At 40.0% G+C, this 27,738-nt stretch overlaps 1 protein-coding gene across 1 annotated transcript; it reads right to left on the bottom strand.

The window, feature by feature from the left end:
- Positions 1-1,969: 1,969 nt before the first annotated feature.
- On the bottom strand, positions 1,970-25,937 carry plp1a (proteolipid protein 1a). Its single transcript, XM_056769312.1, has 7 exons — positions 25,881-25,937; positions 24,069-24,255; positions 23,783-23,939; positions 11,950-12,118; positions 8,178-8,251; positions 6,123-6,188; positions 1,970-3,891 (listed from the first exon to the last, which is right to left on the bottom strand). The coding sequence occupies exons 1-7, from the start codon at positions 25,882-25,884 to the stop codon at positions 3,811-3,813; spliced, it is 738 nt and encodes a 245-aa protein (XP_056625290.1). The 5' UTR covers positions 25,885-25,937; the 3' UTR covers positions 1,970-3,810.
- Between the last annotated feature and the right edge of the window lie 1,801 nt (positions 25,938-27,738).

Genomic DNA, 27,738 nt, shown 5'->3' with positions numbered 1-27,738 from the left:
TTTGAAAATTTTATGCCAATACATGTCAACTCTACATATATTTAAAAAAATTATCTCGGCCACTGCATTAAACTGCTGCCAGTGATGTTGTCTTTTTGAAAACCTGTTGTGTTTTCTATTGCAACCCCCCTGTATGTCGTCACCTCCGCACTCCTGACCATTTTACATTTATATGTATGCATTTGGTAGAAGTATCTTTCCAAAACAACTTCCATTGCACTGCTCTATAGATTTGCTTGTAAGTATGTGCAGTCCCCTGGGATCAAAGCCATGACCTTGGCGTTGTTAGCACCATGCTCTGACCACTGAGATACAAGAAAGCTGACCAATGCTCCTTTCTGCAAAAAACAAGATAAAAAACATTTCAATGTCTGCTCCTTCTCTGGCCTTTATGATTCATGGCATAGTATTTTTAAATAATAGTGGCTGAAGGCATCATACGTTGAATGCCTAATTGGAATATTATTCAGAGTAATGTTACCTTCATCTTCAAGGCTTTGAATGAAGTCCTTCAAAAAAGTGTACAATTCTTGATTCCCTCTGCCGCTTTACTGATCCCACCTCACTTAAAATGGGTGACAGGGCCATCACGAGAAAAACTGCATCAGGCTGCGAATAAGAAAGAACAACGTTATACACCACTATACACCACTAAAAAGCAATTGGGTTAACATGGAAGTAAAAACACTTACTTTTTTTAAACTGGCCAGGAACAAATTCTGTGTGAAATAAAGGCTGATTTTGTTTCACCATTTTATGGAGGCCATCGAGTTCCAATCCTTGGCACATTTTCTGGAGCATTTGCAGGATTCAGCTAGAGGAATGCAGGACACCAGCACTACTTTTAAGAGTAATGTCAGAAGAAAAAATTTAAATGTTATTAAAGTTACTGCATATCACAATGTTATGTAAAATTTTATCAGTTCAGTTTCTTACAACATAAAGTCTAAATATGGCATCCTTAAGAGATGCAAACCTGGCCATACTCTGGTCCACTGAATTCCTGACGCAACACTAGACATCTGCCATTTAACAGAAAATATATATCATGTGATTAATGCACAACTTGTGAATGAAGTACGGTAAAATGCTGCTACATCCGAAAGCCAGAGGGCGCTCTTGTGCAGAAACTCCAAATACGCACTGCAGATGAAGTCCATAACACACTTAGTTTTAGGAAATGTCTAAGGACATGTTTTTGTCACTGATCCCCAAGCCTCCTTAGGTATTTTCATGAAAATTAAGTATATTTAAAATGATCATGTTTGACGGGTGTTACTTTTTTAAATGCACGTTATAAGCGACTCTAACCCGCACTGCTTTTACATCGAGCAACATTTCCTACTGATCCCAGAGCCGTGCTTCACGGACAAGCTGTGCATCAATAAAATAATCGATACATGGCATTATCGCAGACAGCTCGGTTTCAGCAGGATTTAGTGGTATCCGCGGTTTACCATGCACATGTCTACGCAACACTAAGGGTCTGCTGCCGTCTTATTGTAGACTTCTCCCTGTTCCCAGAGGTTGTCTGACCCTGTAGTTGTGTTGCTTGCTGTCTAAAGGATGCTGTGACCTGCTCTCTCTGAACCTGTCCTGCATCTGTTACAAAGATTCAAAACTTGTTATAAAGCCACTGTGGCTATACAGTACTTAATGGAATATTATGCCTAATCAGAATCAGAAGAGGAATTTTCATTGGTGTTGGAAGCTTCTAGTACAGACATCCAACACAATGACAATACAATATAATATTTACAATTAACAGTCTAAAAGATTAAAAAACATGCATATATAAAATAAATGACTATGGTATAGAAAATGGGGGATAATAGCATATAAGTAGAGGTAGTGTTATATTCATGTATAAATAAAATGTACATAAAATAAGGCACTATAGTGCACACTATAGGAGTAGTGAAGTGGAATATTGCTCTTAAGGAGAAGTTATCTGTTTAGGAGGGAGATTGCCTGGGGGAAGAAGCTGCTTCTGTGTCTGGAATTCCTGATGTTTGGTGATCTGAAGCACTGGCTAGAGGGCAACAGTTCAAAAAGCTTATGTATTCCCAACCAGTAAGTGGTCGGTAGTCCGCACTGTGGTAACTGCGTGTAGTAAGAATGTAGGGGTCTACTGTTAATGACATGATATAGGGTGTCGCCAGGACACTCGGTGGCAAGGTTTGGTTGAGAAGAACGTGTTTGAGATGCACAGGCTATGGTACGAACAAAGTTCTAACAGTCCCAGTCCATTTTCATTGAGCTTGCATATGCCAAAATGGCCCATATAACTGGGCCAGGAGTTATTGTCGGCTCTGAACCCGGGCGTTAAAATCGCCAAATAGGAACAAGTGTTCTGTGATGGGGATCTCTTTGATGATGGTCTCAATTTCTTCATAAAATTCATCCTTTGACTCAGATGAGGAACAAAGTGTAGAGGCGTAGATGCTCAGGATGTTGACTGGGCCTGAAGAGGTAAAGAGGCGGAGAGAGAGGGTTCTTGGCGTACCTTCAGAAGGCGGCTCTATTAAGGATGGCATGGAGTTCCTTACCGTGAATCCAACGTTGTGTTTTTGAGGCTCTTCAGGCTCCTTTCCTTGCAAGAAGAATGTGTAATCCTGTTTTCTGAGGTTGGCGTTGGAAGGTAGTCTGGTCTCCTGTAAAATGGTCTCAATGATTTGTTTAAATTAGCATTTTCTAATATTTTTTTAAATGTGTTATACTTTTGGTTTTGTTGTTGCTGTTGTATGCTCGTGTGTGCAATTTCATAATCATTTGCGATTTATAGACTTCACCTCTAATAGAGAGGTGTTAATGCGTTATTTGCATGTTAGTTCATTCTATGAATCACACGTAGGCACTTTGAGAAATTGTCGTAAATCAAATTTATGCAAAAATGAGGCCCCTATAATAGAATAGAAAAGAATAGCTTTTTTATTGTCATTGTAGTCAGAGCAAACATCGAGATTCTTAGTGCACCTCTCGCAAAACCTGAACAACATATATGTGCCTGCCAATTATACAAGGAGGCTACTGAATCTAGTCATATGGTGCAAAAAAAGTGGCAGAGCAGCATATTTGGCTAATAGAATTGACTAACAAATACAGACAACAGAAAGATCTTAGGTGCATCTAGAAATACAAACAGAGCATAGCTGTGTTTTAGTTTAGTATGGTACAGATTTTATTTAAATAACTGTTTAAAATGTTTGTTGAGGGTAATATTGGTGTTAGGGTTATAAATAAATGTGGGTTTATTTGTTTAAGTCAAATAAAAAATCACCATGTCCTTGGAGTGATTAAATAAACAGCACATTTTTAATTCTGGGGTGAATTATCGCTTTAATATGTCACAATTACAATTTTGTTGGGAATGTTGATGGTACAGTTTTGTCTGTGCACTGATGGCTAAAAACCACAGTAGATTTGACATCCAGCTCTCTCAGGCACAAAAAAAACAAAATTATAAAACTAAAGTAAAAAAACTAAAAGCACTTGCTTTTTATTTATTGTACTTGTGCTAAAACCCTTCCTGTCTCTGAGTAATTGAAGAGATCTAGAGACACCGATCTATTTTATATTTTCATCAGTTACAAGTCTTAACTAACAAGAATGAACTTTCACAAGAACTTGAAGGTAGCATCATTTACAGAAAATAATGACATTACCTAAAGAAAAGCAGGGTGAAAAGCTGGGCAAAATGCTTATTTTAAAAGTTCAAAAAGAAAAGAAAAAGATGATAAACTCCAAAGTGCTCCTGGATGGTGCTGTTACTAACAGTAGAAGGAAGCAGTGAAGCCCAGGAGAGAAACTTTAACACCGTGGACTGATGCCTTTTCTCCCCAGATACCGTAGAACAGCGAAGTTAAAGGTGGTAGACACAGTATATGTGAGCTAAAGAGAACAAGAAACAAGAGATGCAGTAAGACAAAGAAGTCTGATAAATAATACTTATTTTCTATCCAATTGACTTCTGACTAAGAGAGTGACCTGTTTTCTAGTAAAACTTGAGTGCATATGCTGTTGTTTTCTTTATGGTTCATAAGGTATGATTAATAGGAGTTGCTTTCTGAGCCAGGTCAAAAGATCAAAACTCTAATGGACAAAAACTTTCTTAATTTATCGCTGGAATCACTTTCAGGGCCATTTTTCCAGCTACTGAACGATAAAACATGACAATGCTGTTTGGCAATTGCTGATTCTGATGTGGTTTCATTTCTGCATTAAAAACTGTGGGTTAACAGCAGGATATTGTGTACAAAAAGAACATTAGTACCTCTGTATATACACTACTGTTCATGATTACATGAAAAAAAAATTGTTTGTTACAGATGTAACCTCAGTTCCCTGATGGAGGGAACGAGACATTGTGTCAAACCGACAGATGGGGTTCGCCCTTAAGAACCTATCAACTTCGACTAGCTTCAAAAAGGCCAATGAACTTTGCATGCCGGACTCCGCCCCCAGATATCGTGGTATAAAAGGGAAACCACGTGCTGCATTCATTCACCTTTAGTTCTGAGGAGCCTGAGCCTCTCTTCTTGTCGGAAGAAGGACACAACATCTCATTCCCTCTTTCAGGGAACTGAGGTTACATCCATAACCAAGACGTTCCCTTTCTGTCGGTCTCTCGACATTGTGTTGAACAGCGCTGTGCCGTATCACAATCTCTAGTGAAGTGAGGAGGACTGGCCTGGGGGTGTCAGACGTGAGCGCTTTCGTGAAATTGTAATTTTCCAGTGGTTAGGTAGGTAGGGGGTCCCAGAGCTTTTTGAAAAGGTGGGAAGCCCCTGCCTTCGGTCCTCACGGGCTTAGTTAGAGGATGCTCTGCACAAGGAGAGCTTGTTCTTTTCTCGTTGACCTGTAGTCCCAATCGATCTAGGTGCCAGAGTACTAGGTCCCTGTGTGTACATAACAGATCTTGAGAGTGTGCTAAAATAAGCCAGTCATCGTGATAGTTTAGTACCCGCACACCTCTCTCTCTGAAGGGAGTGAGGGTAGCTTCCATGATCGTTTGTAAAGACTCGAGGAGATAGGGACAGACCGAAAGGGAGAACTCTGGACTGATATGCCTGAACCTTGAAAGTGAACCGTAAGAACGGGCGACGAGGAGGGAGAATCAAGACATGAAAGTAAGCTTCCTTCAGGTTGATTGCCATGAACCAATCCTGACATCCGATAGATACCAGGATGCGCCTCTGCGTGAGCATCCTGAAAAGCAGCTTGTGCAGGTCCCCAGCCCGAAGCACGTGAGCATCCCTGCCTCTGAGCGAGGTTGGAGGATGCCTCCAAACTTGGGTGGACGTCTGAAGAACTCGATCAACTGGATCAGAGTAGCCACTGTGACGGTGTGGGAAGCTTGAGCCAAGCTCCCCAAACACTGTCGTGAAGAGCAGCTTGAAAAACACCCAGAGAGAGAGGAAACTCCTTGAAGTGGGCTGATGGGACAGGCAGAACCCGCCCCGGATCGACCAACCAGTGATGGGATGGCTTGGGTCGGGCAAAAAGGTGTTCTCGATCTCCCTGGGGTCTTCCCATTAGGGCCACTTTTACCTCCGCGCTGCTGCTGACGGTCTCCGTCATCTTCCGAGGGGCTCCCTGAGTGGGGGCACTGGAGGGCGTCAAGGAGGACCAGGGCTGCTGGGAAGATCGGTGCATGGAGAAGGCAGACCTTCTCGCTGTCATTCATCTGTGCAAGGTTTGGGTAGGGTTGTCTCTCTTGGAACATAAGTGTGGACATTGTCCGACAACAGCGGGACATGCCATGCTGGAAAAATTTGCTCTTTTAAAAAAAATTTGAACACTTTTGGAACTGCGATACACCAAGGGGAAGTCGCCGCAGGAAGGGACAGTCCGCTGCATCACGTCGTAAGATTCCATAGCCCATTGGTTGAACTCGTTGGTTCGGAAGAGCAAAATGTGAATGAATGGGTTCCGTCTTCCTTATATACCCGGTATGAATGGGGCGAAGACTAGAATGCCATGCCATTCAACAAAGTTTATTGGCCTTTTTAAAGAACAAACAGAGTTTATAGGTTCTCAAGTTCAAAATCCATTCTGTCTCGACACAACGTCGAGAGACCGACATAAAAGGATTTGTGGTTGTGTTCTGTTTTGTCACTTACCAAAGCCAAGACTGTCATTCCTGCACCAGCAAATGCAGCCAAGTACAAATCATAAGTCAAGAAAAACTGGAAGAAAACAAGTTTGAATGTCATCAATTAATCTCATTTTATTTTGTCATCCACTATGTAATCAGATACGTGACACATATAATTTCATTACAGCACTATAACAGTCCAACTGCAATCCATGACATGCGTATTTTTACATATACTGTATTATGGCCAGTGTTGGGCAGTAACGAGTTACTAGTAACGCGTTACTGTAACGTAGTTACTTTTGACAGTAACTAGTATTCTAACACATTACTTTTTAAATAAAATAACTCCGTTACCATTACAATATGGTGCGTTTGTCCGTTACTTTTTTATTTATTAATTCATTTTGGCTGAAGTGTAGCCTACAGCCTAACCTGTTTACAGCGGCGACGCATTGTGGGAAGAAAAAGACGCACGTGGGCGTGTTTGCGTTTATTCAAGTTTGTGCGGCGGTCATGGCGAGTCAAGACGAGAGCCAGACGAGTTTCTCAAAGTGGAAATATGCTCATTATTTCACTTTATTTGAGCATAAAGACAAAAACATTTAAGTCAAATGTAAGCTGTGTCTTTCTGGTTCGAAGGTCCTATCTACTGCGATAAACAGCAACTCCAATCTGTCGAAGCACCTCCGGAAACTACATGCCTCGACGAAGCTAGAAGCAAACCCGGTGTCGGTAGACACACTCGAAGTGAGTCAAGCTCCTCCAGCCAAACAACAGCGACTAGATTTTAACCGCACTGTTAGCCAGGGACAGATCAACAAAGCTATTGCACGGTATGTTGTTGAAAACATGCAGCCTGTCTCTACTGTGGAGTCACCGGCTTTCAGGCAGCTCGTTAGCATGATAACTTGTTTAGGCGGCACACTAATTTTATTTTAAATGCATTATGTTGTATTGCTAGGAAAAATGCTGTTTTTTTGTTTGTTTTTATACAACTGCAGATTTTGCACTTTGAATACACACAGCTTACTTTACATAAGTTGGTGACATGCAACTCTTAATTTGTGGTTAGGTTGAAAATTGCATAATAGCATTTTTTGGTGCTGAGTTTCTCCAAATTTATTCTGAATCATAATTCAGAGATTGCTTTCATTTAATTATTTCAAAATGTTTTGTTATGTTGTACATTGTTGATAGTTTTCATACTTAAGCTGTGAAAGGAACATTTAAAGGGCTGAACACAACAGCTTTTATGATACAGAAGCCACTTTAGTTTTTTTTATTTTTGATTCTGAATATATTATTCAGCCTGTTTTGTGTTATTTATCACAGAAATCCTTGTGGTATTTTCAGTTTGTGCTGGTCTGACTTAAAATGGTTGGAAATAAAATAGTGTTAAAAAATTACTGTGTTCAAGTCAGTTTTGTGTTTGTATAGACCATAACGCATAAAAGAGCATTAATGGGAACAATCTTAAAAAAAATACTTTTACCAGTAATGCATTACTTTTTGGTTTAAGTAATCAACAAAGTAATTGAGTTACTTTTTGAATGAAGTAACTAGTAACTGTAACTAGTTACTGTTTCTTAGTAACTAGCACAACACTGATTATGGCCAACGTACATCTTAACAATTATTCACTTTAATGTGTATTAATAGTGCTTTTTAAAGTGCTTTTCTATTTTTCTTGTCTCAATTATGTCTCTTGTGTTTTCTTATGTCTCTTTAAAATGTATTGAGTGTAAAGCTGCTTTGCAACATTTACATTTATGCATTTTTGCAGACGCTTTTATCAAAAGCGACTTTTATTGCCTGATGCTATAAATTTGTTCCTGAGGAAGTGCAATCCCTAAGATCGAACCCATGACCTTGGTGTTGCTATAGTGCCATGTCCTAACCATTGAGCTACAAGAAAGCTAACATAGAACAATTGTGTAAAAAATGTGATCATATAAATTTAAGACAGAAATGTGACTCCAAATCCTGTGTTGCGTGATCTTTATATTTGATAATCCTTTAAGGAAGCTCTTCTGAGGAATTGCAGTAAGGAGCTGAATGGCTCAGGGGGATGTCTTACCTCTCTTGTCTTGCATATATTAGACAGAGTCACTCCACAAGCTTTTCCTGGTACCGCATTCCACGGAAGTAGACCTTAAAGTCATGAAACACAACAACATGTATTAGAGATCAGGACATGATGACGTTTAATTGCATTTTGTGTCAGTATCAATAACACTACATAAATCTAGAACGGGGTTTAACAGAGTTCAAGCATTGGCATACCATAATATCTACATTTATTACACTGTCCTACTTTTGTGTCTGGTTAATTGTCTCTTCTTTATCATTGTAAGCATGTTAACACACGTTTACTAACTATAAACATCAACGTATATGAACAAGTGTAAGAACTGATCAAACTGGTTAAATTATGCGGCCAACACATTTCAGAATACTTCAAATGTAAGACGACTTCTGATGGGAAGTACTCAACCTCCTTACTTGAGTACAGATACTACTAGTCAACTATTACTCCACTACAAGTAAACCCTAACGAAATTTTACCATGGTTTTAATACAGTTAAAACAAAAAACATGGTTATTGTAGGAAAACAATGGTTATCACAAAATAACCCTGGTTTTACAAAACAGGTTTTTGTAAAAAATATAGTTAACGATGGTTTCTGTAGTAAAACCATGGTTCCCCTGTCAGTTTCTCAATGTTGTGTCGAAACGACAGATGGGGTCCTCCCTTGAAAACCTAAACTAGTCAATTTCGACTAGTTTAGAAAAGGCCAATGAAATTAGACAATGAAATTTGCATGCCGGACTCCACCCCCAGTGCTGCATTCATTCACCTTTAGTTCTGAGGAGCCTGAGAGCCTCTCACGACTGCTGCAGCGGTTGGCACGTGTTTGTGGCAAGAAGGACACAACGTCTCGTTCCCTCCATCAGGGAACTGAGGTTACATCCGTAACCTGCATCCGTGCTGCATTAATTCACCTTTTGTTCCTCGGAGCCTAAACACATGATCGACTACGAGACTTCAAAATCTATGCCGAATTACTGCTGGAATCTTACGACGTGATTCAGCGGACTGTCCCTTCCTGCAGCGACTTAGAGAGAGATTTTTTTTCCTTTTTGGGATGGCACCACAAGACGCCGTTCGTTTGCAGAGCGTAGGCATCTGGTGGGTACATATGTCTGGAGTAGCGAGTGAAGATAAGGTGGTGCCGAACCAGTGGTGGTCTTGTAGGCCAGGAGCAGAGTCTTGAATTTGATGCAAGCATCTATAGGGAGCCAATGTAGCTTAATGAATAAAGGAGTGACATGTGCTCTCTTCGGTTCATTAAAGATAACTCTTGCCGCAGCATTCTGGATCATCTGTAGAGGTTTGGTTGTGCAAGCTGGAAGTCCACCCAGTAGCGCATTGCAGTAGTCCAGTCTGGACAGGACCAGAGCCTGTACTAGGACTTGCGTAGCATGCTCTGATAGGAAGGGTCTAATTTTCCTAATATTGTAGAGAATGAATCTACAGGACCGGGCGGTGCTAGCAATTTGATCTGTGAAGTTGAGCTAATCATCGATCACCACTCCCAGGTTTCTTGCCTTTCTGGAAGATGTGATGGTTGATGAGCCCAGTTGAATGGAGAGGCTGTGATGAGTCTTTATATCGGCCGGGATTGCAAGCAGTTCTGTTTTTAAAACGTTCAGCTGCAGGTGATGGTCATTCATCCAGAGCGAGGTGTCGGCTAGGCAAACTGAGATGCTTGCAGAAACCGTCGGATCGTCTGGGCGAAAAGACAGGTAGAGTTGTGTATCATCCGCATAGCAGTGATAGGAAAAGCCATGTTTCCGGATGACAGAGCCTAGGGAGGACATGTATACCGAGAATAGCAACGGACCAAGCACTGAGCCCTGAGGCACACCTGTGTCGAGATGTTGGGACTCAGACACCTCTCCTCTCTACTTCCCCTGGGCGTCTCTGTAGTTCCTGAAATGTTCAAGTTTTTTCTCTAAAAGATAACATTTCTCCAGCGTGGCTTGTCCTGCTGTTCTCATGGGTGCAATACACTCATCGAGGAGGGGGGCGGACACGCCGGCTGCCTCAAGTGTTGGGTTTCGGTGAACCGCCCCTACGGCCCTGCGGTCTGCTAGGGCGAGCACAGAGGGTGGTATGAGGTTTACTGTGAGCGTTAATCCGCCAGCCACAGGCTTGCGGAGCGTTCGCACCTTGTCTCACTCATCTGACTGCTCCCCAAAAGACGGTCCCACCGTCTTGTTCCTCAACCACATATTCGGAAATGGTGCATGATGATATGTCCCTTGCAGCATCGGAGGGTGAATTACTTCCATCTGAGTTCGACGATTCCTTGCAGCTCCCTCCTCCGGGGGGTCGAGCTCGGGAAGAAGCAGATGTCGAGGCCAAACTGTCCCCTCTCTCCACATATTCATGCATATCGTCCCCCGCAGTGACTCGACCGCCCTCTGTCCATCGCGATCCTGTGCACTGTCTGCTTCCCAGCAGCCCTGGTCCTCTTCTACGTCCTCTGGCTCCGACCCCCGCCACTCAGGTGGCCCCCGGAAGAAGACGTTGAAGAGGAGACCACCACCCCGTCAGCAGCCGCAGCGGAAGCAGAAGCGGCCCTCATGGGAAGACACCAGAGAGATCAAGAATACCTTTGGGCCCGACCCCAGCCATTCCATCCCTGGTTGGTCGATCCGGGACGGTTCCTGCCCCATTCCAACAGCCCACTTCAAAGAGTTTCCTCTCTGTCTGGGTGTTTATCACAGGCCCTCTCACCCTCTTCATGACGGTGTTCCGCAACTCGATGTCACAGCGAGACACAATGTCAAGGATAATCAGCAGCCCTCAACACGCTCAGTCGACAGTGTATTGTGGTACATCATCGCCAGGCAGGTAAGTCAGCAAAGCCGATCTCCTCCCCGGGGGCTTCCCCACAGCTAGAGATCCGCACTGCCAGCCATCGAACCACCCCCTGGGAGGTCGATGAAGCAGATTGTACCCCTAGCCCCTGTCTCGGTCCCTGGGAGCCTGAAAAGACCTTTCCGAACCATCCCGGTTACTACGGGACAAGATCCGTCTCTGCTACGAGATCCAACTTGGCAGACGACAGCCCAAAGTTTCGCATACTTTCAACCTCAGGCTCCTTGGACACATGGCATCCTCGGCGGGGGTGATACCCCTGAGGTTGATGCACATGAGACCGCTCTAACACTGGCTACAGAGTTGAGTTCCCTGGAAAGCGTGGCACACCGGCAGCAGACTAACCCATTGGTCTTCAATGACCTTTCTACGGTCAAGGGTCATTTGTATTACCATAGTTCAGCAATAAACATAGCTACTATAATGAAATCACTATAGTGATTCTACTATGTGGTTTTACAAAAAATACCATCCCTGCTGAAAAAAAAGATTTCAGCGACACACATTCTAAGATCACCAACCCTCAAATAACAGCTTCATGACTTTGACATCACGACAGACCTGGCCAGCTTTACCAATCAGAGCGTTTCGGAGGTCGCCGGGCAAAGAAAGAAACGACTTTCTATTTTTGGACCTTTTTATAAATGTAGTCTTTCAAAATTAGTGAAGTTAAAGTCACAAGCACTTAAAATACTCAAAGTAAAGTACAGATACTCGAAAAGTGTACTGAAGTACAGTATTCAGGTAAATTTACTTTGTTACTGTCCACCTCTGGAATTTTGTTTGTAATGGAGTCATCACAACCTCATGAAAATCAATTGTGATTTAGTCATGAATATATGGAGCGGATCAGGAAAGTCGGACAGAAACAACTCTTGTGAATGCATCGAGAGATCATTACCGTACTGCCTGGCGTCAACGCACAGCTGGTTAATGCTGGACGGCGTCTCGGTTAGAATGTTTATAGTATGACAGGTGTTTGACATGTTGTAGAAGAAGTACACAGGAAGTGCAGAGAGGCAAAACACCAGTAACCACACGACAACCAGGAAGTATGTGATCACGATGAACTGCGGGAGGAATACACATCCTGTTAATGCCTGCACTTTAAGAACAGTTAAAAATGTTTTTTTCTTTGTTACGGAACACTAGATGAGTACTCCAGGGCCGGACTGGGCCCAAACTCATCCAGGCCACAAACCACAAATAGAGATATATTTTATTAAATGTAGAGCGCTATGTAATCATCAAACAATGCGTCATCGATGCTTACTTAAACTGACAGTGCATTGTTTATACAAATACAGTAAATACATTTAAATAAATACAGTTAGGCTTCAAAAAGTTTCAAGGAAACACATTAAAATGTAGCATGTGGCCAAATCAAAAAAGCACATTTTAACAAGTTATACTACAATAAATCTTAAAGGTGTCCTGAACTGGCATTCTTTATGGTTTTATACTGTTATATGAGGTCTATATGAGGCGTGGTTTTTACATTCAAAAACATAAAAATCAATGAGTAATGGGCTATTTTCTGCTTGGGTTTTGAGACTGGCTTGACAAATCCTCGGTTTTAATTATTGGCGTTCCGCATTGAAGACTTGGAAGTAAACGCCCACTGCTATGATTGGATAGCTGTTTGAATAGGAGCGTTTTGTGAATTTGGTTAGAGACCAAACGTTAGGTTACACATTGCCCTATTTGCACAGGATTAGTCTTATCAGGGGACCTCATGTCAAAATCTTGGGTTAAAATTTATGTATTAATTCATGAATCCTTTAAACTGAAGATTCATTCTATTCCTAGGTTCCATAATAAAAAAATACACAAAATATGCTTAATTGTATGTGTGAAGAGAAAAAAAATGCAACGTGCTGTCAATATTCTCTCTTGCACTGCTTTATGACTGTTTTCTCTTTAAATGCTATTGACGCTAGAAAGGTGAATGTCACATTGTTGGCGGTCCCTAAGTTCACAAATATGAAACGTCCAACGTCAAGCCAACTTTATGTCTATGGCATTATTTCAGAGACAAATGTTGCGAGCGCATTATTACAAGGCGAGCGCGCCTTCATGCAATGCGAGCGCGCAAATTTATCCGCTCTCACGCCGATTTCCTTTGCACCTGCACAAAACTGAACATGCGCTCCCAATTATAGTCTTATGGAAAGCCAAAGTATCCATTAACGCCTGGAAGGCGTCTAATTGCACACTGCTGCGTCAAAAGCGTGTGATTTGACAGCGAACGTATGGAAAGCCGTTTGGGTCATATTTCTATGGAAAGCCAAAGTATCCATAAACGCCTGGTAGGGCGTCTTCTTGCACAGTGGCGCGTCAAAAGCGTACGTTTTGACCGCAAACGCGCGTCATTGACCTGTGATTTTCCATGTAAACGCACGTTCTCGACGTGCGCTTCGAGTTGTCGGGAAACGCGCGTCGAAAACGTGCGCTTTTTGTATCAAAACGCGCGTCCTTGACGTGTGATTTGCTATTGAAAACGCGCGTTCTCGACGTGCGCTTGGGAGCTACCGAAAACGCACGCTTTGAGCGCGCGTTTTATCCTGCCAAAAACGCGCGTTTTCGACGCCCGTTTTTGGACGGATAAACGCACGTTATGAACGTGTAGTCAGGTCAACAAAGCATGCAGTGAAAACGTGTATTTCAAGTGTCCAAACAGGCGAAAAGAACGTGCTCTCTTCAGGTCGAAAGCGTGTGCTCATTCTTTGGCGATTCAGTGTGTCATGTTTTGTCCGCTAGGTGGCGTAAGGACTCTTGTTGAAGACAACCAAAATAACATGGAATTATCGAGGACAACTGAGTGTAATGATGTGAGTTATTATAATAAACGGAAAGTGGATCATGATTGTTCAGTTATTATAAGTGTAATTTAGCTCCACAAAAAAGACAGAGCCTAATGAGGCGCCGTATTGAGTTTAAATCAAACTGCGCTTATGAATACATATTTAACAGCGTGCATACACATATATACATTCCTCAGATTGACATGTATTCTTTTGGATGTTCAAGCAAACACATATGAAAAACATGTGCGCACTTATGAGAAATCCATACCAATACATCTTATGTTAGTAATGCATGCATATACACTTTTTCGCGCAAACATATAAATTCGATGCGTGAAAACACACATACAATACTCGCACATACATATAAACTCTGCGGACACACACGTCTATGCGTATATACACATCTTTTAAACACTCGCACATACTGTACATACAAAATATGACACGCTTTAGTTTGCATGCATAGTGTTTTCATTTATGGATGTGCGTGATATTTTCAGTGTTAACGGAAGGTAATTCAGTGTAAACGGAAGTATTCTTCATTTAGATCAACATGAATCTGAGAGCGATAATAGCTTTAACGTTTATTAGTGCTTTGCTTGCTTTTGCACGTTGAAATGAAGATGATATAGCCGATTTCTTTAATAGCGTTTTAAAGTGCCAAACACCGTGTCCAATTTCAATTTTTTGAAATTATAATGGGTTCTAATGCGTTTCTAATGTCTTTTGTGGTGTCGCGTGATTTTTTTGCAACCAGAAAATGGCTGTTTTTTTTAATTACCAGAAAATAACGTTCCCTGATGGTTCTTTTTTAATGGTAAAAATATTCAAAGCTGGTAAATGTCAGTGACATGTGCAATACAGAAAATATAAGATGGCATTAACACATGTTATACTGACCAAATTAAATGAATAAATGAACTCTTTAATGGCTGAAAATAATAAAACCAGTTAAGCTAAATGAAAATACAATTATATAAATGCATGTGTATTTCTTAAGTGTGGTTGTCTGTGTTACTGTGTCTGCGCTCGAGCACGTGCTTTCCGCGCACTCCCGCCATTTAAAAATAAGTGGTCATTTTACCTCACTCACTAACACATTAGTTTAGCGGTTTATTAATTCATTTAAAAAAACATCCCCATTTGAGAGTAAACTTATATTTTCGTGGTTTTCGATTTATTTGACATCTAAATCAACAGAACATGATTTAAGGACTAAAATTCGGGGCTTTTGATTGTTATTTCTAAAGACTTAGCCGCGCAACACTTCTCTGTTGAGACAAGAATATTGTTAGCGTGAAGATAATTAAATGTTTATTCTTTATTCTCAAAGAAATCTGCTATAAATATTCTGTTGAAGTCATTGGTTATTTTATTTAAATATCTAAAATGTCTGGTGTTGAGGTTGGCCAACACACAGTGTACTTTTATTATAAACTATATATACTGCGCTGTTTAAATCAGCTACTTCAGTAATGAGAACGGAATTAATAGGCGAAAAGAATTATATAATGCATTGATTTCATCCTCCATGTGTGTGATGATTTATTTTACTTATTTTAATTAGATTAGACAAGCGATGGATAAATGGATGTATTCATTACTGACATGTTGTTAGGCCAAACGGACCCGAGAAAAATATTTTAGGCTAACGATGCTTTTGGGAAACGCAGCCCTGGTCTCTTTCCCAGAAAGATTTTGGTTATCTTAACGGAAATAAAACGTTAGGTTCACGGTTTCTATAACGTTAGATTAACGTCCCAGAACGTTATGGGAACCAAAAACTAACGTTCTATTAACGTAAAGAAACTTTCCAGGAGAACCAAAAACGAACCTTAGAAAATAACGTTATGGGAACCAAAAACTAACGTTAGGGGAACGTTGGGAACCAAAAATTGTTAGCTGGGTTGCACAAGCAAAGTACTTATAAACGTCAAGGCAATTATCTCCCTCAGATTAAAGGTGATCTAAATGAAGAAGACTTCCATTTACACTGAAATGCCTTTTGTTTACACTGAGAAGTTCACCCACATATGACATATGTATGTATGCATTACTAACATAAGATGTATTGGTATGGATTTCACATTAGTGCGCACATGTTTTTCATATGTGTTTGCTTGAAAATCCAAAAGTATACATGTGACCAATGTATATATGTGTATGCACGCTTTTAAATATTCATAAGGGCAGTTTTATTTAAACCCAATACGACGCCTCACAGAGCCCGTCTTGCGTATGAAACATGAAACTTTTCTCTAAAACGGGCTTGGGGATAGCCAATGGATAAATATCTTTAATCAAACCCAACACTTTTTGTAATAGTTGTGAGGTCCAAATGTATAAGCCACATTTACCACATTTCTCCCTGAGATTCAGCCTCTTTGCTGTGGTGCTTCGGCTCATTATAAAATAATATTATAATGCAATGCGGTGGTTAATGCCATTTAACACAACACTCTAACATAAGCTAGAATGCGAGTCGCTTGTTACATATGGTTCTCACGAGCAGGCGAGTATAATAATTGATAAAGCATATATTAATTTTTATATTCTCACAATAATTACACATGTTCTTTATAAAATATTGAGAACATATTATGAAATGTTCGACAATCGAACATCCTTGCAGCATCTTTATATATTTTATTTTGGGAGGTGCGTTTGGAATATTCATAATCCACACATCAAACCACTTTGGAAATCCTAAAGGAAATTGTAACGTTAACTTCTAGTTCATTGATTAGATTAACCCAATTTAAAGCGATTTCTTCATCAGTCTGCTGTCCTGTGAAACTCCTCTTTGATAGATTTGTGACCAGAAAACAATACAATCTCTGAGAGAGCGTGAGAGCGAGGTTCAGTTTCCTCCGCATATACATCACAATTACAATGTTCTCTGCATCCACTATGTTATATATGGATATAAATAAGTAAAACAATAAAAAATGTAAGTAAATATAAATAAACATAACAATATATATATATATATATATATATCCGGGGGCACGGTGGCTTAGTGGTTAGCACGTTCGCCACACACCTCCAGAGTTGGGGGTTCGATTCCCGCTTCCGACTTGTGTGTGTGGAGTTTGCATGTTCTCCCCGTGCCTCGGGGGTTTCCTCCGGGTACTCCGGTTTCCTCCCCTGGTCCAAAGACATGCATGGTAGGTTGATTGGCATCTCTGGAAAAATTGTCCGTAGGGTGTGAGTGCGTGAGTGAATGAGTGAGTGTGTGTGCCCTGCGATGGGTTGGCACTCCATCCAGGGTGTATCCTGCCTTGATGCCCGATGACTCCTGAGATAGGCGCAGGCTCCCCGTGACCCGAGGTAGTTCGGATAAGCGGTAGAAAATGGATGGATGGATGGATGGATATATATATATATATATATATATATACACATTCATATATACAAATAAATATGGAGACGTGGAAAAATCCTCTCCCGACGTAAATTTCACTCCCTAAGAATTAATGCAGCCATACTCATCTAGGATCCAGTATAAAAAGCCATGCCAGTCCGTGTCTGCATGATGAAATGTTCAATAAATGAATGTACAAACAATTTCTAGACATGTAAAAGAATAAAAAACGAATAAAAGTGAATTTTTAATTTTGAAAATCATTTGACAAATCTTGTTTGCGTTTTCTCTCCACAGTTTTACTTGTTTTAAGTACCCTAAACTCCACAAGACTAAATATTTTTCATATAGAAAACGCATTGGTCTAAGAATTTTTGATATTTGTTCTTGAAATAAGACAAGAAAACTCAGCAAGAAAAGCATTTTTCAGCGTGAATTAATCTTACGCTTAAAAAGGAGGAGACCGAAAGATACTTTGGGTTTTCCGAAGAAAAACCTGCAAAGGACAAGGCCGGATTCTCGAAACTGTTTTTAAGATTATGTAAAAATGTTATTAAGATGAATCAATGAAAGTTTTGTCAGAATGTTCATAAGTGCGATTCTAGAACATTTCATGATAATTTCTCAATATTTTATAAAGAACATCTGTAATTATTGTAAGAATAGAAAAAGTAATTAATATTTTATCAATTATTATACTGGCCTGCTCGTGAGGACCACATGTGTAACAAGCGACTCTCATAGCTTATATCAGAGTGTTGTGTTAAATGGCATTAACCACCGCATTGCATTATAATATTATATTATAATGAGCCGAAGCACCACAGCAAAGAGGCTGAATCTCAGGGAGAAATACAAGAGGTCACATAAATGTGGCATATAAATAGTACCTCACATCTACCTTAGAAAGTTTTGGGTAAAATTAAAGATAATTATCCACTCCACGGCCATTTTAAAGAAAAGTGTCATGCTTCATACGAAAGGCAGGCTCTGTCTTTTTTGTGGAGCTAAATTACACTTATAATAACTGAACAATCATGATCCACTTTCCGTTTATTATAATAACTCACATCATTACACTCAGTTGTCCTCGATAATTCCATGTTATTTTGGTTGTCTTCAACAAGAGTCCTTACGCCACCTAGCGGACAAAACATGACACACTGAATCGCCAAAGAATGAGCACACGCTTTCGACATGAAGAGAGCACGTTCTTTTCGCCTGTTTGGACACTTGAAATACACGTTTTCACTGCATGCTTTGTTGACCTGACTACACGTTCATAACGTGCGTTTATCCGTCCAAAAACGGGCGTCGAAAACGCGCGTTTTTGGCAGGATAAAACGCGCGCTCAAAGCGTGCGTTTTCGGTAGCTCCCAAGCGCACGTCGAGAACGCGCGTTTTCAATAGCAAATCACACGTCAAGGACGCGCGTTTTGATACAAAAAAGCGCACGTTTTCGACGCGCGTTTCCCGACAACTCGAAGGGCACGTCGAGAACGTGCGTTTACATGGAAAATCACACGTCAATGACGCGCGTTTGCGGTCAAAACGTACGCTTTTGACGCGCCACTGTGCAAGAAGACGCCCTACTATGAGGTGTGATATGTGCAAATTTGGTTACTCGCTAGCAAACTGACGTGAGAACAAACGTGTATACGCTCGCATGCCGACTGGCTAAAATCCCATTGTATTCAGGCGTCAGACGTAAAATATGAGACGTCAGACGTAATGGTCACGTGTCGGTGCTGCGCGCGAAATCGCGCGGACGTCGAGGCGGACGTAGCTTTGAAAGCTTTTTTATGGAAAGCCGTTTGGGTCATATTTCGCCATCAACCAGACGCCTGGTGTTCAGAAGACGCCTGCTTTTACGGCGTTTAAGACATACAGACGCCTGCTTTTACGGCGTTTAAGACATGCAGACGCCGTAAATTACGGCGTTTAATACATACAGACGCCTGGTGTTCAGAAGACGCCGTAAATTACGGCGTTTAAGACATACAGACGGCTGCTTTTACGGCGTTTAAGACATACCGACGGCTGCTTTTACGGCGTTTAAGACATACAGACGCCTGCTTTTACGGCGTTTTAAATGCAATGTGAAACGCCGTTCATTTCGGCGTTTGAACTTCCATAGTACGCCGTAAATTACGGCGCTTCCGTGTAACAAAGACGCCGTAAAAAGCGGCGTTTTCTATAATATTAAAATCAGCCCAGCCTTTTCTACACAGTCCCGCCCCTCCACTGAACAGAAAGACATGTGTAGTAGAATGTCGATCTGAATAACGTTTCCTGTTTTTAACTGTATTGCGAATAATGCTTAGACTTTCATAATGTGAAATTTTTCCATTGGACGCGTTTATCCTCCTTTTCGTTTATCATATGTGTACGAGCAGCATACTTTAGAGCGAGTACGTTCATGACACTTCGTGCGTTAATGTTTGTGAAATTAATTGACTTCGTGCGCGTTGTTATCGTCCTCGGTGGCGTAGTGGACTGCGTGCGCAGCAGCGGAACTTCATCTCTTTTAACGATTGGAGTTCGACTCCGCGATCCGACAATATTCTTCATTCCTTTTGAATAGTTCTATTGAGTCATGTCTTTAAATGTTGGAACACTACCTGTTGATGGCAACTTATTAAATGACAAGAAACGCTTATTACAAGCCAACGGTCTAAGGCCTTAATGCATGCAACAGCTGCGGGCTAAGTCTGCTTACTGTACTGTGGCTGTTGTGAGTATGTTTTTATTGGTTAAAAATTATTTCCCATCTACGAACCCGTTTGTATTTCCATTTACATATAGACTGCACATGCTGCATGCATTCAGTATAAACCCCTATAAGCATTTGACGATCAAAAATCTAAAAATGGAGGAGACTGTTCACATACAGAAACAATAAGGGAAAGTCTGACCAAAAAATATATTGTCGGGTTATTATTTTATAGCAATTTTTAAAGGAAAATATGGGCCTGTTTTATAACTTACTTATTGGTAAATACAGAACAACAAGCAAAAAATGTGCAATAACGAAAGTTACAGCCGACGCATAGCCATCTTAAGCTAAATTGTCAAACAAAAATTAAAGCCAATTGATTAGGCTGTTTAATGCACATTTACGGATTCTCAATTACAAAAAAAAAATAGAAATTAAATAAAAAAAATGTACACACAGTCGCCTAACTGTGCAGAACGTAAAAGGTATGCAACACAAAAGCACTGGATATTTAGGTTATAATATACGCTCCATCCACATCGAGCTGAGTTTCTTTATTGAAAAAATAGGTGCTTTGACGAGTAAAATAAATCATATCTAAATTAAAGTTTGTTTCTCATTCTCAGTCTGTTGATGTCGGCTGCGGAGAAACGGCTGACTACATAAATACTGCCTTCTTTTAGAGGTTGCTAAGCGATCATGTTTGTTAAAACGTTTTGTATTTTGGGATGGCTATTTTGACGTGGCAGTCGACGCCGCGTTCACTTATCTTAGATTTCGTGTGGGACTTATGCATAACTGCATTATGTATGTGATTTGTATTCATTTTCACGAATAATAAATAACTCCCTTAACTCTTATTTGCTCTACCAAATTATTTAGCCTTAATTATGCGTGCGTGTTGTTCTTTTCAGGAGGGTCATGGGCTTTATTATATTTATATAGGCTATTTTATAATTGATGGTAATGTATTAATGTAATCAATTTATATATGATTGCAAAATTAAGATGTTTAATTCAATTAATTAATCTGGATGCAAAAGTAGCTAATATTGAAGAGCATCTGATGCCTGCGGGTTCAGGTGGCATATAGTTTCTTAACGCTGACGTACCGTGTTTTGAGTCAACTTTTGTTATCTCTAACTGACTTGATTCTAATGATCTGAGTAGTCCGTTGGTTATTTTATAATGCGCATATCTGCAATGCATTTGGGTTCTATTGGACATTGAGTGACGTATAGTCAAGTAGCCTAAAAATACCTTAAAAATTGATTCTAAATGTAACCGGAATATAGTGACCTGTCGATTGGGCTGACGTGCTCAGATTTTCTATTCGGAATCCTAGCAGCAGCGTTCTGTTTCAGCTGCAGCTGTCTGATGATCTTTTGAGGAGGGCTAGTGAGCAGTCCATACAGGGATCCACCCTGCTGGAGATGATGAACAAGTTTTCTAACTCTTGGTTTGACACCAAACATCTTGAATTAAACATCTTAATTTTGCAATCATATATAAATTGATTACATTAATACATTACCATCAATTATAAAATAGCCTATATAAATATAATAAAGCCCATGACCCTCCTGAAAAGAACAACACGCACGCATAATTAAGGCTAAATAATTTGGTAGAGCAAATAAGAGTTAAGGGAGTTATTTATTATTCGTGAAAATGAATACAAATCACATACATAATGCAGTTATGCATAAGTCCCACACGAAATCTAAGATAAGTGAACGCGGCGTCGACTGCCTCGTCAAAATAGCCATCCCAAAATACAAAACGTTTTAACAAACATGATCGCTTAGCAACCTCTAAAAGAAGGCAGTATTTATGTAGTCAGCCGTTTCTCCGCAGCCGACATCAACAGACTGAGAATGAGAAACAAACTTTAATTTAGATATGATTTATTTTACTCGTCAAAGCACCTATTTTTTCAATAAAGAAACTCAGCTCGATGTGGATGGAGCGTATATTATAACCTAAATATCCAGTGCTTTTGTGTTGCATACCTTTTACGTTCTGCACAGTTAGGCGACTGTGTGTACATTTTTTTTATTTAATTTCTATTTTTTTTTTGTAATTGAGAATCCGTAAATGTGCATTAAACAGCCTAATCAATTGGCTTTAATTTTTGTTTGACAATTTAGCTTAAGATGGCTATGCGTCGGCTGTAACTTTCGTTATTGCACATTTTTTGCTTGTTGTTCTGTATTTACCAATAAGTAAGTTATAAAACAGGCCCATATTTTCCTTTAAAAATTGCTATAAAATAATAACCCGACAATATATTTTTTGGTCAGACTTTCCCTTATTGTTTCTGTATGTGAACAGTCTCCTCCATTTTTAGATTTTTGATCGTCAAATGCTTATAGGGGTTTATACTGAATGCATGCAGCATGTGCAGTCTATATGTAAATGGAAATACAAACGGGTTCGTAGATGGGAAATAATTTTTAACCAATAAAAACATACTCACAACAGCCACAGTACAGTAAGCAGACTTAGCCCGCAGCTGTTGCATGCATTAAGGCCTTAGACCGTTGGCTTGTAATAAGCGTTTCTTGTCATTTAATAAGTTGCCATCAACAGGTAGTGTTCCAACATTTAAAGACATGACTCAATAGAACTATTCAAAAGGAATGAAGAATATTGTCGGATCGCGGAGTCGAACTCCAATCGTTAAAAGAGATGAAGTTCCGCTGCTGCGCACGCAGTCCACTACGCCACCGAAGACGATAACAACGCGCACGAAGTCAATTAATTTCACAAACATTAACGCACGAAGTGTCATGAACGTACTCGCTCTAAAGTATGCTGCTCGTACACATATGATAAACGAAAAGGAGGATAAACGCGTCCAATGGAAAAATTTCACATTATGAAAGTCTAAGCATTATTCGCAATACAGTTAAAAACAGGAAACGTTATTCAGATCGACATTCTACTACACATGTCTTTCTGTTCAGTGGAGGGGCGGGACTGTGTAGAAAAGGCTGGGCTGATTTTAATATTATAGAAAACGCCGCTTTTTACGGCGTCTTTGTTACACGGAAGCGCCGTAATTTACGGCGTACTATGGAAGTTCAAACGCCGAAATGAACGGCGTTTCACATTGCATTTAAAACGCCGTAAAAGCAGGCGTCTGTATGTCTTAAACGCCGTAAAAGCAGCCGTCTGTATGTCTTAAACGCCGTAATTTACGGCGTCTGCATGTCTTAAACGCCGTAAAAGCAGGCGTCTGTATGTTTTAAACGTCGTAAAAGCAGGCGTCTTCTGAACACCAGGCGTCTGGTTGATGGCGAAATATGACCCAAACGGCTTTCCATAAACGCACGTTCTCGACGTGCGCTTTGAGTTGTCGGGAAACGCGCGTCGAAAACGTGCGCTTTTTGTATCAAAACGCGCGTCCTTGACGTGCGCTTTGGAGCCACCGAAAATGCGCGCTATAAACGCACGTTATGAACGTGTTATCAGGTCAACAAAGCATGCAGTGGAAACGTGTGTTTCAAGTGTCCAAACAGGCGAAAAGAACGTGCTCTCTTCATGTCGAAAGCGTGTGCTCATTTTTTAGCGCTTCAGTGTCATGTTTTGTCCACTAGGACAAGTTGAAGACAACCGATGAGTTGTGTGCGTGAGCAACAGAATTCTGCGTGCGTGCAGAGAGGTTCGTGCTCTTACACATCAATATTGACTTAATTTTATGCTACAACAACGTGCTCTTGACATTAGTCAGTAAAAGCATGCCATACACATGAGAGGAAATTGAGGGAAGAATTCTTCATTTGTGCTTCACCAACAGCCAAAGCATGTGAACACTTGCACCCGTCACAGCTGCACTCACCGATGTGCTGAGACAGCGGCCACAAACAGTGCTGCGAAACTCTCCAAACGTCTGCCGCACTGCGCTGGTGGTGTAAAAGCCCTCGGCTAACAGCACGATACAGTACAGGAAGAAGAAGGATGCCAGGCCATAGATAACAAACTGGAAATATTCAATACTACAGTGGAGAGAAACAAAGAAAACGAACCATTAAACAGTTAACACTCTATAGTTTCCATCACAGCGCTCTGCTCAAATGACGTGAACTAAAACAGGTGGATTGGGATCTGATGTTACAGACACCCACAGGTACGCTAGTGTGATGTAGTCCTGCTGGTCTCGTGTGAAGTAGGTCTCGATGAGTCTCTCGCTCTCGGTGAGGGCCTGATGTCCACAGCCGCAGAACAGAGCGACACCAGAGAAACACAGAAGAGTGGCCGCCACAGAGATGTACGGCACACCTCCCAGACAGCGCATACAGCATTCATAACAACCTGCGTTCAGTAACAACAAAATACACATATGATGCTTGAAAATGATTTTGGGTCGTTTTGTAAATCATTGACAATATTCAGTTAAGTGCAAGTCAAATAAAACACGCTCTTTATCTTCCTGCAACACTTCAATTATTATGCCGTGTGATCATGTTTGGATCAGCTTATCAATCCTCAACGTCCTCAGCAATACCACATAACAGCTTAATCACCCTTTAACACAGGAGTACCCAGTCCTGCTCCTGGAGATCTACTTTATGGGGTTACAGTCATGAGATGTAACCATGTTTGCATGATGCAAACATAATCTAAAAAAAATCTCACATTTACATACTTGAATTTTGTCTTACATATTTACTTTTACTCTACTACAGTATGAACATTACAATTACAGCTCATTCTCAATAAAAACAACCTCAGGCATCTGTTCGCCATCCATTCAAGTGTGCCAAATGAAAAGCAGTGCAGATGATGGGAACAAGAGCGCATAAAGCAGCAGCTGCGGCTGGGAGCCGGGACACTGGGAGCACTGGTCATGTGCTGGTGTGGGGGTGGGTGACAGAGCTGGTTTGTACCAAGACATGAGTAGTGTGAGAAAATGAGGAGGACCAAGAACGAGAGTGTCTCTTTTTGTGACTGCACTGACAATAGCCTTTGTCCGGATGCAACACAAGGGCAGGCTATGACACGCAAACAAAGAGCTGCTGCCACCCTACTCTCCTACACACTGACTGAAAATGAGAGTAAGACAGTGAATAAAACTTGAGGCGATGGGGGACGGAGGGTTCTGCTGATGCTGAACCTATAATGCTTAATATTTAAGGATTTAGCATTTCTAAGACACATAATTTCAGATCTAGTGCCTATAAATGTTTAGAGGTTAAGAGATGATAATAAAATAAACATCCGCACATCAAAGCATACATTTAATCAATTAGACTTACAAATGAGGTAAACAATAGAAGCAATTGGAACAACAAAAGGAAAACCTAAAACATAAGTGTAGTAAATAGCCTACCACAGTACACAGTACACAAAGCTAAGGATTCTTTTTATAGGATTGAAAGAGTAGAAAGTAAATATCAGTCAGAATTAATCGGTCAGCATCACAATGACCCTTCGTGATTTCACGCTGGTTCAAAAATGTGTTTCAAGATCTACATGGAGAATGGTTTTACTCAACAAAATGATACAATTTCATTATAGAATTGAAATAGAATTTAGAGTAGGCTATAGACGGCATAATATAGTTGAAGTAAAGGGCACTGAGCTGGTATATAAAAGCGCAGATAGTTCCACAAACATGTTATTTTTTTAAAAGATAAAATAATGGATATGCTGTTCATGTCCTTAATAAATGAGATGAACTACACCTTTGAACACCCACACAGCTAAAATTTTAGTAAAACAAGCAATCTAATTCACTGTCACATCAGTTACTTTTAAGTTGTTGCACTTGTAAAAAACTTTGAAATTTGTTTGCAGATTGTATAAAATTTTGCTGTCTGCTACAATGTGAGGCCTATATAATGCTTTCTGGGTGTAAACTTAAGTCAAGTCAAGTCAAATCTAAAACTATTATGAATTTAATGTAAGATATTAAAGAGGGAAAATGAGGTACATACCCATGTCTGGAGGCAGTTGTTTAGTGTGCTGTAGTAAAATGTCACTGACTGCTCTCACAGTCTCCAGCACAATGATGGAAGCTGACGACGGCCTGAAGAAACAATGTGCCTTTTCAAAGCACTTTATGACAAGCCCAGAGCTCAAAGTGAAGAATGACTGGGGCCATGATGCCAACATTCCCCAATCACTTGATTAAGGACTGGGCGATATGGCAAAAATGTAAACTCAATCTTTTTTTCTATATTGATCGAAAAATCTATAATAATCTATGTAAAATAATTTATTTTAAATACAGTTGTTCACAAAACAGTCTAAAAAATGTTATTGTAAATCCAGTTAAAATTAAATAAAACCAAGTCATTGATATTATCTTAATAGACATGTACTGTTGGAACTATAGGATAAGAGGCCATAAACAACATGTACCAGTTCATTCAGTAAATGAAGTTCAGTAAAGGGAGTGTTCATTCAATACATTCAACCAATGAAAGGGCTCCGTTACTGCGTACATTCGAACGCTATTGGCTCATCACCTGCGCACATACATAACACTGCAATAATGTCTTGCTCAAATAGTGGGACTCTTTCAAAAGGATATGTCACATAAACTGTAGTACATTTCTTTAATCATGCAAACATCTTACATACAAGATTCACTCTTTTAATGTGCAAACAAACTCACTTCATTGCATCTCTTTTCTGTACAGGGCAGCGCTGGTTTGTTTCATATCTTTGTGCTTGAGTTTCGAAGTGACTCGCTGGCAATTGCGCCTCAAATTTGCTTTGTTTAACCGGCGATTGCGAACACTTGATAAACCGCGTTATGACAACTCGAGGTTAGTTTAACTTTCATTCCCGCCTCCAGTCATGTTTTCCTCCTTATGTCGAGTTATCTTTTCTAAGTGCAGTATAAAATGGACTTTGTAGTTTGATGCGTATGCTAAAAGCTGCACGATGACTGACTGTTGTTGCTTTTATTTCTACTGTCTGTTAGATTAATCCATATCTAGACAAATTACAATATCTTAATTATCATCGTTATTGAAATAAATTCTACCGCTATTCGTTATCATATTGTTTATCGGTCCAGCCCTAAGTGATACCCAGCTGACAAATTTAGGTTCTAAAAACATTTTCAAAACATTGCACTTTGGTTGTGGAAACATTGCTGTGGAATGTTTCTGAAACGTTAAAATGACCAGTTTTCTTGTTGTGGTTATAACATTTTTAAGGGTTACAAAAACATTCTTCTATAACGTTTGACTAACTGTATATCCGACTAAAATGTGACGCTCTTTAAACATAAAAAAAAAACATTCTAATGATGTTAAAATGTCCAGGTTTCTTGTTGTGATTATAACATTATTTAAAGGTTACGAAAACGTTTTGTATAACGTTTGACTAACTTAATTTCCAATTTAAAAATACTAAGAATGCTAAATTGTCAATTTTTTGTGTATTAGAATGTTATTAATAGGTTACAAATACATTTTTTACAACATTCTTCAAACTTTATTTTCATTCAAAATATGAACATTAATATTGAGTATTGACAATTTCTTAAAACATTATTTTTTAATAGGTTAGTATTCAAAAGTGACATGAAACATTTAGGTAACTAAGGTATATGCAAATTAAATTTAAAACTGCCTTTTAAAACATAAAAAGTATCAACAATTTAAAAGAAAAACATATTAAAACGTATATTAATAGGACACTACAATTGTAATCTGTTTGTAGACTGGCCTCCTGTGCACACCCGTCTTCTGTCTCCTTATTCTCCACCTGTGAAGTGAACAGATCATAATTTACTATTTTTGATCATGATAAATTCAGCTGGGTATTAAGGCTAACACA

The sequence above is a fragment of the Triplophysa dalaica genome, chromosome 16 (genome assembly GCF_015846415.1).
Source record: "Triplophysa dalaica isolate WHDGS20190420 chromosome 16, ASM1584641v1, whole genome shotgun sequence".
Taxonomy (NCBI): Eukaryota; Metazoa; Chordata; class Actinopteri; order Cypriniformes; family Nemacheilidae; genus Triplophysa; species Triplophysa dalaica.
This window is presented reverse-complemented; position numbering and strand designations above follow the sequence as displayed.

Excerpts from the sequence above, each read along its gene's own strand:
- plp1a (XM_056769312.1), bottom strand. Across the intron at positions 12,119-23,782 it reads GCCGCTGTCTCAGCACATCG|TTCATCGTGATCACATACTT; the intron begins GTGAGTGCAGCT and ends TTCCTCCCGCAG. Across the intron at positions 6,189-8,177 it reads ATATATGCAAGACAAGAGAG|TTTTTCTTGACTTATGATTT; the intron begins GTAAGACATCCC and ends GTTTTCTTCCAG.